An 18,356-nucleotide genomic window follows, 5' to 3' on the forward strand; every position below is an offset into this window, starting at 1 on the left:
GCCAAAAAAAAAAAACCCAAAACACAAAAAACATCGGATCTACAGCAAGATAACAACTGGCTTTTAGAAATACCAAGAAGCAACTAGTAAAATGGGGTAAACAAGGTAAATTATTTGCTAAGCTATCAGGTAAATTAATTACTAACAAATTGAGAATCTTAAAGCAACTTTCAAAAGGTTAAATAACCTCTTATCTTCTTCCAATAATTTTTTCTGAAATTCATCCAGTTCCTCTTCTACCAGGTTGTCTAATAAATACTTACATCGATAATAGCTGCTGCACTGCTATCTAGATGTTTATACAATTCATATAATACTTCTCTTAGTTTCTTCATTGTTTTCTTATTGGGCTGAAGGAGCATTGCTTGGAAGTTCACTGGCAAGCCATACCTTATAAATAAGCAGAAATACAGGATGTAACACAAGCAAACATATGCAGAGATTTTCTTTTTAAAGCAAATACTCTCATACTCTTCTTTAATCACAGTTAATGGGGAAAGAGTACCTCACTTTAATGACCATGTTTACAAGTTCAACTAATATACACAGAAACTCAAACCTTCTCTGGTCCTCAATGTCCATTAGAAATCTTTCTTTAGGATGAGAGCCAACTGTCTACTAGGAATTACTTTTAATTACTCTTCAATTTTTAAGGTAATCTATGAATACCCTCAGCAGACAGTGGTAATATGTAAACTTAGTACAGTGTCTCTAGGTATCTGCAGGGAATTGGCTCCAGGACCCCTATGGATACCAAAATCCACGGATGCTCAGGTCCCTTAAATAAAATGGTGTAGTGTTTGCATATAACCTACACATATTCTCCAGTATACTTTAAAATCATCTCTAGATTACTTATAATACAATGTAAATGCTATGTAATTAGTTGTAAGTAAAATGCAAATGCTATGTAAATCGTTGCTAGTGCTCAGTAAATTCAAGTTTTGCCTTTTGGAACTTTCTGGAGTTTCTTTTTCGAATATTTTCAACCCACGGTTGGTTGAATCCATGGATTCGGAACCCAAGAACACGGAGGGCTTTCATGATAATAAACAACATGAGATTACTACCCATATCTACTATGAAAATTCAAAGAAATTTACAAATAGTGAGCATGACTGCAGATAAACATTTTGATATATTTCTAATATGAGCAACATGTACAGAGGATCACAAGATGATTGAGATTTTAAGTACCTCAAGATAAAAAAATATTTTAGGTTAACTGAAATGAGGACTTCAAATAAGGCATCGTTAGGTATACTGCGTACCAAACTACATATAAAATATGTGAATGATCTTCTTTTAAACAAACACTGGCTAATATTTCATAATCTACATTTAACTTAAGTACATAATAAGAAAAGAATCAGCGAGCACAGCAGCGTGATCTCTTTCTTTAAACCCGGTATTAAGGGACAAGACCAACATGCACGTAATATAAGCAGTATGACACTGACAATCTCTCCCTCACGACTGGCCCTTTGGTTTCTCCAAATCAATTTCCTATTAGTAGACTGTGTGTTTTAATAAAGAGGTCCAATGTAAAGGGATCTATAAATTCTTTAGTTCCAAGTTTCTCAATTAACTTCCTTTACCTCAAAACAGACTCAACAAAAACCCTCAACGCTTTTACATGAATCCACGCAATAAACGCCTCACTGAAATTCACTTTCAGCCACCGTACAAGTGGTCCCTAGAGAAAGAGAGAAAAAAAAAAAATCACCAAAAATTTGTCCTGAAAATGACAGTTAGAAATTAGATAAATCAAGTATTTTTAAAGGAGCAACTATCCAGTAAGAATCTTTAGGAGCATTAAATCACATTATAATTCACTTTAAAAATGTTTCATTATTCTCATTATCTTGGATACTTTACCTTAAATTAGATGAAAAGATTAAGCCACTACTCTGTAACCTCAGTAGATACAAAAATCCATTGAATCTATTCACTACACAGAAAAAGGTATATATATATATATATATATAATTATTATTATTATTTTCTTTCTGTTTTTTGGCCGCACCACGTGGCTTGTAGGATCTTAGTTCCCTGACCAGGGATCGAACCCACGCCCCTTGCAGTGGAAGTGCAGAGTCCTAACCACTGGAGCACCAGGGAAATCCCAAAAAGGCCTATGTTTTAATGAAAGTCATTTAAAGTGACACAGAATATAGAAGTTTCCTTCTACAGGTTTGAAAATATAAAAATCTAAATTTACTATCCAATACTCTTAAACATTTTATACATTTAAAATAGAATTCAATTACACACAACTTCTCAGGAATAACGAAAAATAGCTATGTAGTAAGTCATTTAATATCCCTAGGTGTTAGTTTTCTCATCTGTAAAATCAGGGGGTTGATCTAGATCCCTAAAATCTGTTCATCATGTTCTAAATTTTTAATGGTTCTATTATGTAGTATATATTCTTTCTGAATTTAGTTATTCAGTACTTCTAAATAAAAACACTTCTTTAAAGAAACAAATGACAAATAACTTATTACCACCTCTCCATACTTAAAAGACACACATGATCAGTTCAGCTAATAGTTATTTAGATAACATTATTAGGCTCATTTGGATGTAACAATCAATTTACAAAAAAAGGATAATACAACAAGGTGAAAGTCTTTGGTTAAAGTATCTGTTCTTTAAAAGTGATCTGGAACTCCCCAACAAGTTGGTTTTATTTGACATTACTTGGTTAGGGTTAGTTTTCTCCCAACTGAGATGCAATAGTTCATAAAGTACTTGGAAATAACTTTAAATGGAATGTGCTTTTATTTCCTCTTGCATTACAAGAGAAATACATTTTCACTCATCATGTTTCCCCTTCCATACAATCTTTAGTCTTCACAATAATCCTGCACTTGAGATGGCAAGAAAGTCAACACCATCTTTCACTCACAATTCCATCCCTGTTCTCCACTGTGCCTAGAACATACTAACTCACCAATGGTTTAAATACAAATTCCTCCAATAAAAGACTGCACGCAGCATTAAAAAAATCTGCCTCAAAAAATGAAATTTCTTACTGAAGAGAGAGAACTACTACTTAACTAAAATAACCCCTCACTATATGGGTATTAATTAAAACACTGCATTTAAAATTAATTTCTGATATGGACTTAAGGGGGGTTAATTTTAAGATAATATATTTTAAGATAAGGATTCACAGATCTCAGGTTGCTTAGAGAAAACTTATTTTGATTATTTAGTAGGAAAAAAAGCTAGAATCAAATGTCTCAAAAGCAAAATCAGAAAAGTTTTGTTTTCTTTTAAATTAAAGAAAAGCAGTCCCACTTTTTCTTCTGCTTAACACTGATAGTATTACTAAGTATTAAAAACGCATACAAATTGCTTTTTCTTGTCGGTAGAAAGCCTGTTCATTTCTTCTTTGTCTGCTTTCATCTCCTCTTCATTATACTGGAAGTCACGAACGATGAATCTAAATTGGGGGGGGAAAAAAACCAAAATTGTCCACACCATGTATAGGTGATCTAACAAATTAAAAAATAAAAAATAATAATCTTACTTGTTTTCCCTGGCTTTGTGTCTGAAGTCATCAACTGCCTTCCTAAACAAGGTGACATTACACAGGTAACTGTCTTGGTCCTCTGAGAGAACACTAGAGAGAGAAAGACCAAGTCCACTTAAAGCTTTGTATTTATTGCTCACGTTCATATTGAGGGCAGAATTCAGAAACAGGGGCAGGAAGAGGAGGAACAGACAGTAGGGTACAGCAGCCCTTCCCAAACCACTTCAGTGCTTTTCATCTGTACTGCCTCCACACTGAAGACACTCAGTGTTTATGATGTTTTTATTTACGGTGCCTTAACAGCCCCCTAGTGCATTCCTTCCTAACCAACAAAATTAAACATTAAATCAAGTAAAGCATCCAAACTCAAGAATCATGCTTTTCCATCTCTATCAGCACTAGGCCAGCTGAGGAAAAATCATCCAGCACCTGGCTGGTTTCCAGAATCTCCTTACTTCCTTGCTAAGCACCCTCTTCTCTTCTGGTGACTGAAATCTCTCTTCCTCTCTCCAGCCCAGCCCTGACCCATGAGTCCGGGCCCACCCCTTTTAACTTGTGCCCTCTTAAAACTATTATCCTGCGTTCTTCTTCCCAGTGCCCATCAGATCTAAAGCAAGGTAGCTACAAAGTGGACAGAACTCGATAACAAACCTTTAATGACCCTCAGGTTTGCCACAACTGACAGTTATGTGCAAACTGATTGGGATCTAAACAAAGCCAAGGGACTTCTCTGGTGGCCCAGTGGTTAAGAATCCACCTGCCAATGCAGGAGACATGGGTTCGATCCCTGGTCTGGGAAGATCCCACATGCCATGGAGCAACTAAGCCCATGCGCCACAACTACTGAGCCTGCGTTCTAGAGCCCGTGCTCCGCAACAAGAGAAGCCCACGCACCGCAACGAAGAGTAGCCCCCGTTCGCCGCAACTAGAGAAAGCCCACACACAGCAACGAAGACCCAACGCAGCCAAAAATAAATAAATAAATTTGTTAAGAAAACAAAACAAAGCCAAATCCAACTTGACAGGCTATCTCAGATCCTAACAATATTCCACCACTATCATATTCACCTTTTAAACTTATCTTAACCTTAACTGATCTTTTTAACTTTAGTACTTTGCTGTTTTGAAGGTCCATGCAAACAAAGGGGTGGGGACCAGAGATGTGGACAACGTCAAACAGCAGGTTCCGTGACAGTGAAAAAGATGGAAAGAAGGCTCAGGTTCAAGAGTTGGGTTACAGTTTAAGATGCCAGCCGTAAAGCCTTTCTAGAGATTGAGGGTGAGGCCAAGGGAACAGCTACAGAAATCAAGTGGAGATGACAGTCTGTGAGCTGCAGGCTGGGTCTCCAAACTCACTCTCTTCGTTTAGTTCTACTGCTGTGTAGAAACAGTAACACTAGCTCCTCACACACAAAACCAGGCCGAGAGGAAACGAAAGGTCAATGCTTTTCGGCTGCCTCACGGCATTTTCAGTCTCCCATGGGCGTGGCAGTGCTTCTGGAGCCTACTAGCTCTTCCTGCTGCTTCTGACTTCTTACCGCTCTCCTAAGACTCGGTCCTGCCATCTGCTCTGCTCCCCAATCAACCTACCCACTTCATTGCCAAGGCATCTTTCCTGCTTTTCTTTGTAAAAGTTATCTTTGCAACCCCTGCTCCAAAACACAAAAGAAACGTTTCTTTGAACAATGGCTAGTGTTTTTTTCTAGGCCTTCCTCGCTAGGATCCTCTGGTTCATCTGGAACTCTAGCTCCCTGAACAAAAGCTTCTGTGAAGCACCAATCAGTTTGTGGTGCTGTTTTTCCAACAACAGAGAAAAGGCCGAAGTCAACCAGTGACGTAACGCAACCGGATTATCTTAACAAGCAAAAGTAGACAGACAAAAAGCTAAGTGGTAATTCTGAAAGTACAAGTGAGAAGCACCTCTTTCTGAACAGTTTTTCCAACAGAAAGAAGCAGAACTCAGCCTCTCAGCTTCTTTGGCCTTTAACTCTGACCTGGCATTTATACACATCCCTGCACTTAACCACCCAATGATGGCAATATTTCACATGGTCCAATCTTTCAAGATTTATGTAGAATATTTTGCAAATAGCTAGATTTTGTGTGTTTTTTAGGTGAAATTATTTCTTTCAGGTTTAAAGATGTTTTTTTCAATCCATTCTTCTTCCTCAAAAGTCCACTTTCATCTTCACTGCTTCCAAGAGTAACCACTCAGGTATTGTGCCAAAAAGCAACAAGTGACAGTATTACTACTTGTAATTCACTTTAAAATAAAGCACTTAGAACAATGACCAGCACATAGTAATCACTCAAAAATGTTAGTTATTATGATAAGGGAAAAATCCAACATCAAGTCATAGAGATCTTTCCTAAACAGAAGTACAAAATTCCAGACTAACCCACTAAAACCTGCTGCCCCATGTGAACTAAGCATCCTCTTCAGGTGCTGGCTGAGCTACTGCATTGTTCTCAATGACTAAATTTAAATAACTTTTCAAATCAATGATTCCAAAAGTCTTTAGACTGATAAATAGGTGAACAGATGTTTTCACTGGGTGAGGAAGGGCTGGGGACTCTCAGGTGGTCAGTGAGCACTCAGGGGTCATTCAGAAGACAGGTATTGCCTATACTGAACTGTTGGCATCTGAAATTTTTTTCCTTTTAACTACCGAAGTGATTTTTCAAAAGATGTAAGTCTGAAGTAATATTTCTAAAGTCCTTCTTTCCAAATAAACCTGGGCCTACACACCACTCCCCTGGACTAGGCTCACACACCACAGGGTGGGAGGACATTCTGTGTGCACTGGGTCCTTACTCTCCTCCTCTCCCTGCCCCCAAACATAAAGACAACCTCTGTGACTTTTACGGTCTCCAGAGCACAAAGGTCTAAGAAGGTGTCATCTGTCAGGATAAATAGCTTCGGAGGAAAACCAGCATTAAGACACAACCTCAATCTTCAGTTTACCACGTGAAGGGCCAGTGTGAATGGAAAGTATTCCCCCCAAATGGGAAAAAAATTCACAATGAGCACAGGTTTGTGGTTTCATTCTCAAAAAATCAACATTTGTGAAACTACAATAATCATATTACCTTCTACCTTATTATCTTATCAAGCCTTAAAAGAGCCTCATAATGTGTACAGGGAAGGTGTGATGCTCATTTTACAAAGAAAATGAGGCCCAGAGAAGTTAAAAGACTTACCGCAGGTCACATAGCAAGTTGGTAGCAGAACCAGCAATAGAACTCAGATCCCTGGGTCCAGGACTCTTTCCATTATACTAAGCTACCTCCCATATGACACAATGAAACTGGAAAAGAAAATATTTCATGGGCCTGGCCTTACTAACACCACTTCTTTACTACCTCCTAGACCCTTCTTTCACCATGCTGACGGTATATATATATATACACACTGAGGGATATATATGTATATACAAAACAATTCTTTGGGGGTGCATATACACTGTACTTAATATTTTCTTGAAGAATATCTTGTGTAGAATGGCAGAATGCAGGAAAAAATGACATGCTATGTAGTGTCAAGAGTGTAGGACTTGGAGTTAAAAGACCTGAGTTTTAGTCCTAACTTTGCCACTGCACACTTATACAGCCATATACACTTTAGGCAATGACTTAACTCTTCTGCATTTGTATTTCTTCATCTATGAGAAAAAGTATAACTGCCAAAACTACTTCATGGAATTGCTGTACATATCAAATGAGACAGTGAATATTAATCCATAAGTTTAAAATTGCTTAATAAAAGTTTTTTTTTTTTTTAAAGGAAAGTACAGACTCAGTAGAATCTATGCGTACTGGAAAGTGATGGTAAATATTTGCAGATCAACAGAGTACCCTAGTAGCCATCTTGGTACACTTCCTTTGCAAGATAAATGAGGAAATATAGACACACAGTAGGTATACAATAAATATTGAAGGAAGAATTTTGAGAGGGTAGCACAGCAGAAAAAGTACCACACCAGAGATCTGGGTTCTAGTTACAGCTCTGTCACTAATGAGATGTGTGACTCTGGGCAAACCACGTCACCTCTGTGGCCTCAAACTTCTACATCTATAAACATGAGTGGGTTGATCAGACTATACAAAGGCCCTTCCAGGTCTACAGTAGCTAGAGTTAATATAACTCACTCATTTTTAAGGTGAAAATGATGGCTCCAAAACTGTAAAATTTACCACAAAGGCAAGATAAAGATATCTCCTATTCCAACATCCAAACTACCAAAGGAATTCTACGAAAGAAACAGGCTTTACAAAGACTACTACTTACTTGCTAGACCTTGGAACTACCATTTCAGCTAATGTTTCGTACTGCTTAATCCAGTCATTGTGGTTTAACCTGCAGAAAAGATACAATTAAGTTACTGGAAGAGAAAAACAAGTCCTACCTTCCTGCCGAGCCCAGAAAGAGAAAAAATTATGAGACAAATAGGAAATCCAACTATAACAGGTATACCTCAAATCTATTTAACAACAACAACGACAAAATCAAGTTTTGTACAAAGAATGAATTTCAAATACACTGAGTGGTAAAGCAGGAAATACAGCTCACCATCTCTTACATCCAGTAACTACTGCAAAAGAGGCACATTCTAGAACTAAGTTTGGAAAGGAAGCAAAGCAAAATACAGAATCTAAATTACTTTCAAACTTTAGGGTTGATATACATTATTACCTCACCAAAAAAAGAAAAAAAACGAAAGAAAGAGAGAGAGAAGCCATGCTGAAATCACTAACATTTCTATTCAGTGACTATTATGAACAGCTGGGTAAAACCACATTTACCAAAAGCACAGAGTACCAGGAAGTGCTGAGTAAACAAAGTGACAGTAAACCAAGCTGCCACAGATCACTGTGCAACAACCTTTCTAGACACCACTGGCTTTTGTGGGTGTGGCGAGAGATGATTATATATGCAGTACAAAATAAAGAATTGTAGTATCTATAGCCAGGATAGTGAATAATCCATTATACAAGGTATCCTAGGTCCTATCCGAGGTTTCAAGTACAGTGCACAGAAAACTATGAAAACTTCTGGTCTTAAACACAAATTTTAAATAAAGGTTGCATGAGACAAATCTTTTATCTGGGCAAAGGTTATTTTCCTGTATAAGTATAAAAACACAAAGACAGAGAAATTTTTTAGAAATACTGTTCTAGTATTCTGCAGTAAGAGGTAAAATGCAGAAGTCAGGTAATACTGTAGCCACTGAAATTCAATGGAGGTCCTTTCCCACCCCTTTCCAGTAGGCATCATTTTCTAATATTCCCAGTTTCCTAACCAGACAAAAATGGAGAGCACAGCAAAGAAAGATTTTATGAATAATGCTCTGAAGAGTCCCCAAATCTCCCATCCCAGTTTGGATCCCCTGAAGATTCCCTGATAGTGAGATTTTAGTGTAAGTCAGAAGTGAAACCATTAACAGTGTCTCTTTCCCTCTCTCCCTCTCCCTCTCCCCCCCCCCCCTCTCTCTCTCTCTCTCTCACACACACACACACACACACACACACACACACACAGACACAGACACACACAGACAGTTCTAATCTTCCAAAGGTTTCATTTTACCAAGATTACCAAATATTAATTAAAACAGAAAGCCTAATCTAAAGGAGATTTCAAAGGATAGTCTAACCCAGCAAACTACACCCATAACCTGTACACCTGTTTTTGTAAATAAATTTCTACTGACACACAGCCATGTTCATTCATGTACATACTGTGTGTGACCGCTTTCAGCTACAACCACAAAGTTGAAGTGGCAGAACTGAGTAGTTGTATCAGAGACCATATGCCTTGCAAAGGGTAAAATACTTACTATCTGGCCCTTTGCAGAAAAAATATGCCAAGCTTTTATCTAATCCATCCTTTGCTTCTCAAGAGGGCTTAATTCATCCTAACCAATCATCAAATATTTTTCAGAAAAAGAAATAGCTCCCTGTTTTGAAAAATCTAAGAACAATATTTCTTTTAAGTCCAATAATTTAGCATTATTTAATTTTTTAATGGGCCAACTGTACTAAGCAAATTTTGATCTGGAATATCAATTTATAATTGACAGCTCTATTACCAGGTTATGAACTAAATTCTACTGTATGTGCCATACGAGTACATGTTGGTTGACAGAGCAAATGACAAGGTGATACTCCCTTTACACTTGGGTTTATGGAAAACTTCAAATTACAATATCAGACACTAATATTTTTCTTGTATTTTAACAGGTAAAAACCTTCTGTAATAAAAAGACATACTTGGGAACCACGACCAGTAATGTGACGAGATACTCTGAGTCAAGAACAAAGTCATCCTTCTTCACAATTTCTGCTAGACTTCTAGTTAGCAAACTTCCTCTGAGAAATAAGAAAAAAATCATTAGGCTGATAATTATGTGCTTCCAGAACACAAGTAAAGAAACAGCAGGCTAATTATAGTCACATATACTATATATACATCTCAAGAGAGGGATTAGCCTGAGTTAACATTTTATTTTATAAGAAGTCAAAATTTAGCTAAATATTTCCCACATCCAAACCCGAAGAAATGTAAACATTTTATCAGAACTTGCCTCTAGTGTCTCCCTTTGTGTTTGCTTTAATTATTATAACTCAGCTCTTCTCTTGATTACATATATAGTATCTTAACTGAGAAAGTGTTATTCATTAGGTATCAATTAAAGTCTACCTCATCATAATTATGAAATCATATCATCTAAGCACAACCTTTGATTTTCCTCCCTCTTCCTGGGTATCAATTTTGGTTAGTTAACCCAATAATCAACTCTTTTAACACAGTCTTCATTTGGTCTCCTAGTACATTTCACAGTGAAAATGACTTGCCCTGTTTGCACCACTGACAGTATCCAACCAACTTTCTCTCTGGGATATGAATGCATAACTGGAAGAGTTAAGTGCTTAAAGCTACACTTGTAGTAGTCATACTACAGTGATATTAACCAAAACAAAAGTGGTCTATTTTAAGAAAACCTAATATGTAAAAAATCAAAACTTGGAAAACAGAAAAATTAAAGAAGGAGTATTACATTACAAAAGGATTCTTCTATAGAATTCTTTTAAGCAGCAGATAATTGCTATGTAATTAAACTATCATTTGATTTAAAACAATTAACTTTAGATAATTTTCAGTGAAAAACCAGATGGATAAAGGGATAAACCAGGACCCAACTCACAAGTATTATGTATGAAACGAGTATAATAAATCAGCCTCACATCTGTTTTGACTAGCCTGAATTAGTGAGCTTTTCTCCATGAAGTGAAAAAAACACCATTTTGATTATAGAAACAGCACAAAGTGGAACTTACTAACCCCTAACAATAGTTCATTCAGTGTAAGCTAGAGTACGTCCCCAATTCTTTTTTTTTTTTTTTTGGCTGTGCCATGAGGCACACGGAATCTTAGTTCCCCGCCCAGGATTGAACCTGCACCCCCTGCAGTGGAAGCACAGATTCTTAACTACTGGACCTCCAGGGAAGTCCCTCCCAATTTTTAATTATTTACATATACTTGACATGCTTACGCATTCTTTCGTTCCAAATTCTGAAGATTCCCTTTCAGGTTGTTATATGCGGATGCTCGAGATTTCAGGTCATTGTCAATCTGAGTCACTCCCTTTAAAGAGAAAAAGAGAAAAAGGGAAAATTTTCCTAAACCTGCCTCTGCTAATACAATCAAAGTAGCTGTGCTTAAACTTTAAAAAACAAAACACCACTAGTTCCTGATGTAAAAATATTCTATTATTTTAAAAGCATGCCTTTAAAGGTCATTAAAAAACAAACCTACTTCATTTTTAATAACTATGGTAATTTTCATATAATCTTTTCTATTAAGGATAATGTTTTAGTCTACATGTATTTTAATTATTGTTACTATATTACTTCTTAAACCACGTAAATGGAATCTATGCCACTGGTTACAGAGATAACTAATTAAAAGACTTTAAAATACAAGTTTCAAGGATTAATTTCCAAAGGAACTAAATCACATAGAGTTTTGCTGTTCATAACACCACAACTCTTCCACAAAATATTTTTGCAATAAAATTAAAATTATGTTTGAATTTATTTATACATGTTACACAAGCTGATTTTTCAAAAAGATGAGTAAAACTACTAACAACTTAGGGAGAAAACACAAAGCAGTAGATTTAACGTTTGAGGAACTAATTTCAACTCAGCTCTACCATCACCAGCTGTGTGGCACTGGGGTAAACTATTTCACCTCTCTGAGCCTCTTTCCTCGACTATAATAGTATCAGGAAGATGACGACTAAATCCTTGATAAGGATCAAAAGAAAACAAGGCTCATAGTAAGAGCACCACTTTATATTATCTGACTACTCATTTTCATTAAATTATATGATGACTTGAGTTAAAATCCTTGATATGCTATTCATTTACATTTAACCATAGAGCACAACGTACAAATAAAGCCAGTGGGAGCCAAGGAAGTCTGTCCAGATGATTTAAACCATACTTTTCATCCTAGCCAGGTCATAGAAATGTTGTCACACAATTAATAGGTCCTTGTCTACTGCCTCATTATAGTTTCAGGTAAGACTTTTACATTTTTCTCTCAAGCTCAAGGACTTTGAAACATAAAAGGAGCTCTTAATTCAGTGAATTCATGGATGGGCTTTAACACCTGTGGGCTCCCTGAAACTGTACATAAAATCATGTGGTACAAGAATACGGGCAATTTTTCTGGGTAGAGAATCAATACTGAACATCAGAAGGGAAGGTGTCAGAGAACCCATAAAGTTTAATCTGAATCAGTACTGTACATAAACATACTTAAGTTACCATTATCATACATCTGAATGATTCATAAATCTCTAATCTATTCCAACTTCCTGTTCTATGTGATCTCAATTATGCTTCAAATTTATATAAATAACTATAAAATTTTAAAGTTACTTTTCTTATTCAAACATTGTTGATGCAACATTTAACTTAACTACCTAAATAAACTACACAATTTGGATAATGTACACATGAAAGTGTTATCCTTTTTTGACACCTTTTTTTTTAGTAAAACTGTAGTAAGTCACATATAATTAAGCTGCCCTGTCAAAACCTAAATTAGAGTATTTAATAGCTAAATACTTATAAAATAAATAAAGCCACTATAAATCAATGTGTCCTACCTGTATCATTTTTTATCTTACCTTGGCAATTATTTCAGAAATATTTTTCAGGGACTGCTTGATTGGATATTTAGCCATGTCCCATTGAAACCTTGTTATATAAGTAACCAAGTCAACTGAAATAAGGGAAGAAATTAATTACTGAGGAGAAGCAATAGAATTTTTTATAGTTTGCTACACAGTAATAGGTTTTAGTGCTGAAACTGGCATTAAGAAAATCAGTAAAGATGTCATCATTTGTGAAGAGTCCTGGTTAAGTAAATGTGGAACTGTATTAAGTAACATGGATTAATCAAAATTTTTACCTTGTAATCTGATTGGATCTCTTCTCCTTACTCAAAATTTAATATATATTAAAATGTTCCTTTCTAATCTGATGACTTAATAAATGGAATATGTACATACCCATGATATGCCTCATATGTAGAAGAAAGAGACACAAAAAGATTAAGAATCTACTTCAGGGGATTCCCTGGTGGCACAGTGGTTAAGAATCCACCTGCCAATGCAGGAGACATGGGTTCGAGCCCTGGTCCAGGAAGATCCCACATGCCGTGGAGCCTGTGCTCTAGAGCCTGCATGCCACAACTACTGAGCCCACGCGCCGCAACTACTGAGCCCGTGCGCCTAGAGCCCGCGCTCTGCAACCAAAGAATCCACAGCAATGAGAAGCCCACGCACCGCAATGAAGAGTTGCCCCCGCTTGCCGCAACTAGAGAAAGCCCACGCGCAGCAACAAAGACCCAACACAGCCAAAAATAAATAAAATAAAATAATTTAAAAAATAATACATTAAAAAAAAACCCTACTTCAAACTGTCTCCTCAATAAGTAGAATCTGACAAAAGTATGTTCTTTCTTTGCAACTTACCCAAACAAACTGAAAATGAACTTGTCTGTTAAAACGCTGTGATGACTGTTTCTAGGAGTCTATATTTCAGTAATCTTCAAAACATGGACCTTTGCACTTTCAAATGACAAGAATAAGAAATGCAGAGCTTCCCTGGTGGCACAGCGGTTGAGAGTCCGCCTGACGATGCACGGGACGCGGGTTCGTGCCCCGGTCCGGGAAGATCCCACATGCCGCGGAGCGGCTGGGCCCGTGAGCCATGGTCGCTGAGCCTGCACGTCCAGAGCCTGTGCTCCGCAACGGGAGAGACCACAACAGTGAGAGGCCCGCGTACCGCAAAAAAAAAAAAAAAAGAAATGCAGAGCCAAAGAGACACTCAACCACTAATTCCCTGGAAGTGTGGTAGTCAAGATGACTTTACTCCTCAAGTCTGATGGGACCAAGGTCAGGGAAACCAAATGTCAATTATGGTTAACTGGCAAAAGTAATTCATACCAAAATATCTTCTCTCCTCAACTTCTCCCTACATAATACCAGCGAGTCAACAACATAGATGGTATCTCCAAAAGCAGTTTTGGATGCAATGCCCCCTAGACTGTCACCCCCCATTCGGCCTCGCAGACTGACCGCCCTAGTTCATCAGGTACCTAGAGACCAGTGAAGGCAACTAAGTTGTTAACACACCTAACTTTCGTCCTGCCCCCAGCCGCACGTTAACAGACACAGTAAGCAGCTCAGGATCGCTATTATTAGCAAAGAGTAAAAATAAACTACTAAAAATTTTTTTTTTTACTGATTAAGTACTTCTGAGCATCTATTACTTGCAAGGAGAAGAAATGAGATTAGAGAGACACTGGATTTAAAATACAGTGACTGCTGAGAGTTTAGCCAAATCCCCATACTGCTGCCTCAGCATCCATTTCTGTGTGGCCAAGTGGCCTACAGGGGCCTAGAAGTTATACTAGATAACAGCCTGCAATCACAAGTAGATGTAAGCTCCTGATATGATTTCTCTGATATGACCCTACGATAAGCGCTCTCTGCTGCTGCCCAGGGCCTCCCCTGCTAGTGTACCCTTTAGATAAGACCCCCTCGAAGTTAACCGAAACCCTCCTTTTTGGTTTGAATCGACCAACCTGGACTTGGCTTGGGAACCCCAAAGCACTCCACCCACGGACCCTAATAAAGGCATGTGCCCCAGGTCCCGCCGCTCTCCCTCTGCCAGCACCCCGTCTTGACCTCCCTGCCTTGCCCCCCTCCTCCAGGACCTGTGAGTAATAAACTTCTCTATTTCTCTTTCCCTTGTGGTTTTTTGTTGAACCGTGGCTCACCAACCCATGACACCCCAGGGCTTTACTTAACAAACGTTAATTTAACCAAGTCACATCAGTGACCTTTATTTATCACAGTAGGCAATATAGGACAGAAAGAAAGGAAAGGGTTGTTTCTTATTATAATGACATATCACTAAAGATCAGCCTAATTAAAAATGAAGCAAGTGCTAAAGTGATATTTCAGGAGAAAACAACAAATCCAAGTATAAATGACAACAATGCGGTTGAAACCATCTTTATAAAGCCATTATTACATAAAGCAAACTCTACGTAAATACTAGTTTCTAGCTATGGAGAGGTCAGTGGTAGACTATTTCTATGGGTACTAAAGAAATGTCACATTCAAATCTGAAGGGAGGAGGCATTACTCTGCAATAAAATTAATAATTTTTATTGTAAGGATTTGGCAGTTGGATGCTATTAAATACAAAAAGCCAGAGAAAACAAGTATTCAACTGGAACAATGCTGAGAGACATAACTTGGAAACACAGTTGTTAATGGGAGTTGACAAATAGATTCTGGAAAGAACTAAGGTAAATCTTTATAATATTGCTTTTGGAAGATCCATATCATAAACTATATTATATATTATGTAGGATTGTCTTATGAGAGGTTGTGTTTCAGAGGAAAGAATGTAACTGGCAATATCACCAAATTCAGTAGTAATCATTCTATTTTAATGGCTTTCTATTGTATTTAATATCCTTACCTATAAACCTTTTTTAAGTCGTTCACTTTATAGAAATAAATTGCAAATCATGAAACATTAGCTTACCTCCATTGGCCAACAAATTCTCCTGAACTTTATCTTTACTATCCTCCAATACGTCAGCCATATACTGAGCCACTTTCTTAACCACCCTTGGGAGAAAAAAAAAAAAAAATCAACAATCACTTTCAGGAAAACAACCTAAATTCCATACTATACAATGAACACATTACATAAAGACACGAATTTGACTCTATTTGTTCCAATTACACTATCTGTATAATATAGAACAAATGGGTCCTAACTTCTAAAATAATGTTTTAAGGACAAAAAGCACGAAGATCTTATTACATATGTCAAACTCAACTGAGTAACTGTAGTTTTAAGGAGACCACATGCAATATGTTTACCAAGTCCAGAAAGAAAGTAGTGGAAAGCTAGCAAGAATAAGCTGAAAAACTGGGCAACAGATCTCACTGCACTGCAAAAACAAAGGGGGAAGCAGGAGCTTTCATTCACCAGTTATGTCCTTCCCCTTAGGACAAAAGGGATCCCACAGGCAATAGAATACAAGCAATGGTAACAATGAAGAATGCGGTCCTACACTACTTATTCATTAACTATTTATTGAGCATCTACTATTTGAGAAAAACAATCTAAAGGGGAAACCATGGTGCCAAAACTACTGAGGCATCTGCATATCACCTTCTCAATCCCTTCACTTTATAAATAAAGACACCCCCAGGTATGAAGAGAGTAAGTGACTTAGCCCCAAAAGTCACAAAACCAGTTCCCAGCAGAGCTGTGACTAAAAACGTGGTGTCTTGACTCTGGAGTCTGTTGTTCTTTCCCCCATTCCTTGTCTGCCTCTGGGCCGTGGGTGGGATACAAAAGTATACGCCAAAAATCTAGCTTCCCATTGCTTAAAATCAAAATGGAAAGATACCAAAAAAGACGGATGACTAAATACAAAGCCATCTGTGGTGAGCGCCAGCTGAGATGACCAGGCTACAGACAGAAACGCATAAAGGAAAAAGACTTCACTTCCAGCTACTGTAATCAAAAAAGCATAACGGATCAGGCGCAGGGCAATGAAGGACAGGAATGGTTTTGAAAGGCTGATTAGGTGGGAAGAATGTATATTCTTGCCACAGGGCATCATAGGAGTCAAGATCCAGAGAGATAAGAAAAGCAACGAATGATGAGGGGTCCAGACTGCCGGGAGTGTCGTGCTCAGGAGAAAGGAGGTTGTGCTAGGACGGCCAGCTGGGGCCAGACTGCAGGTAGATTGCCTCTGATGTCAGCCTTTAGGAAGAGGTGTAATATGGTCAAAACAGGACTTCGGACAATTACTCCAATGACTTTGTGCTCAACAACAGGGAGTGTAAACTGGAAGACAAATTAAGAAACTCCTGCAACATGAACCAATAAAGGCCAGAAAGAAGCAACAGAAGGACAAAATGTGAATGACAATCCTATGCGGAATGACCTCAAACCTAAGAAAGTGGAACAAATTCAGAAAAAAATGATGTAAGCCATAAGTCTTCAACATGTTTAACTTGGGATTTGTCCATACACTTGGCTGTGTCTCCAAAATTCACCCATTCCTTCACAGAAGACAAACCATTATTCCTATATAAGTTGACGAGCATCTTGTAAACAGAACCATCTGCTATGAACATTCCAAAATGTGCATGTTCACAACACTGTAAATCAACTATACTTCAATTTTTTTAAAAAAATGTGCATGTTTACCACAGAAATGGTTCAGAGTGTAGAACTGCCTGGTGTCAAATTTATCAACTTAACATCGCATAACTCAGACCTTGACAATCTCCCTATTCATCTCTACGGAAGTATCCATGACACATGGTCACCTTAAAAAACAAAAACAAAAAACAAACTGCTCTAATGATCAGATTACTGAAAAAGTATGAACTATAATTTACTCCACCACAATGTTCAGTGTTTAAAAACTGGAACACTCAGTCATTAAGCTAGCATCTGTCAATTCTACCTAAGTCTAACAATCATGATTTTTAAATTCCTCTTATCTTTCAGGAAGACTGATACAAAGACTAGATTGCGTAACAGTGCAGAAAAGAATAGCTGACAAACTGCATAGGCAACTTGCAATGCTTCTGACCAAATGAACTGCATTTGCCCTAAATACTTACTTCCCTAAAAAATGTGCGCAAACCTTAAACTATATTCAGGACATCCCACTGATGATTTAAAGAAAGATCTAGAGAGCTACTGAGATGATTTATAAGGATCCAAGTAAGTGTTAATAATTATATTCTCAGGAACCTCCCTTCTCACTGTCCTCTTCGTTGTCATGACCTAACGTTGCAATGAGGCTGGTGGGACTGCAGAAAGGACAATCACCTCGGGGGGGGGCAACCACGAAAAGTTTACTTAATTAAAAACCTATAATCAAGAAACCAAGAGACAAAAAACTGACTGATGGTAAGAACTGAGACTATCATCAAAAATTATTTTCACATTTGCTCTACTGAATGCATGGAATTATTAACCCTAAAAGCAGTTTGTTACTTTTGCTTTCATCCTCTCTTTTCCATTTTTATTGCCTAGTGCCTGCCCTTAGCTGACGTTTTCAGTATCTCTTGCATAATCTACTGTAAAACTAGCCCCCAACTGGCCTTTTGCCTCATGAGTACATCTTTAGGTCTATTTATTTACTTACCACATGTTGTTATGTCAAAAGATCTCTCTGCAACAC

At 37.5% G+C, this 18,356-nt stretch overlaps 1 protein-coding gene across 3 annotated transcripts in view; it reads right to left on the bottom strand.

Annotated features, from left to right (window-relative positions):
• ATP6V1C1 (ATPase H+ transporting V1 subunit C1) overlaps positions 1 to 18,356 on the bottom strand; it is a 53,785-nt gene that overhangs the window by 17,654 nt on the left and 17,775 nt on the right. For all 3 annotated transcript variants that reach the window (XM_082675131.1, XM_082675129.1, XM_082675130.1), the window contains 9 exons: positions 15,680 to 15,765; positions 12,742 to 12,836; positions 11,095 to 11,186; positions 9,812 to 9,910; positions 7,830 to 7,898; positions 3,539 to 3,631; positions 3,358 to 3,451; positions 1,599 to 1,696; positions 264 to 390 (listed from right to left, as the gene is read on the bottom strand). In XM_082675131.1, coding sequence (XP_082531257.1) covers positions 264 to 390; positions 1,599 to 1,696; positions 3,358 to 3,451; positions 3,539 to 3,631; positions 7,830 to 7,898; positions 9,812 to 9,910; positions 11,095 to 11,186; positions 12,742 to 12,836; positions 15,680 to 15,765 — 853 coding nt within the window. The remainder of the gene's footprint in view (positions 1 to 263; positions 391 to 1,598; positions 1,697 to 3,357; positions 3,452 to 3,538; positions 3,632 to 7,829; positions 7,899 to 9,811; positions 9,911 to 11,094; positions 11,187 to 12,741; positions 12,837 to 15,679; positions 15,766 to 18,356) is intronic.

Source organism: Grampus griseus (genome assembly GCF_964374135.1).
Source record: "Grampus griseus genome assembly, chromosome: 17".
Lineage (NCBI taxonomy): Eukaryota > Metazoa > Chordata > Mammalia > Artiodactyla > Delphinidae > Grampus > Grampus griseus.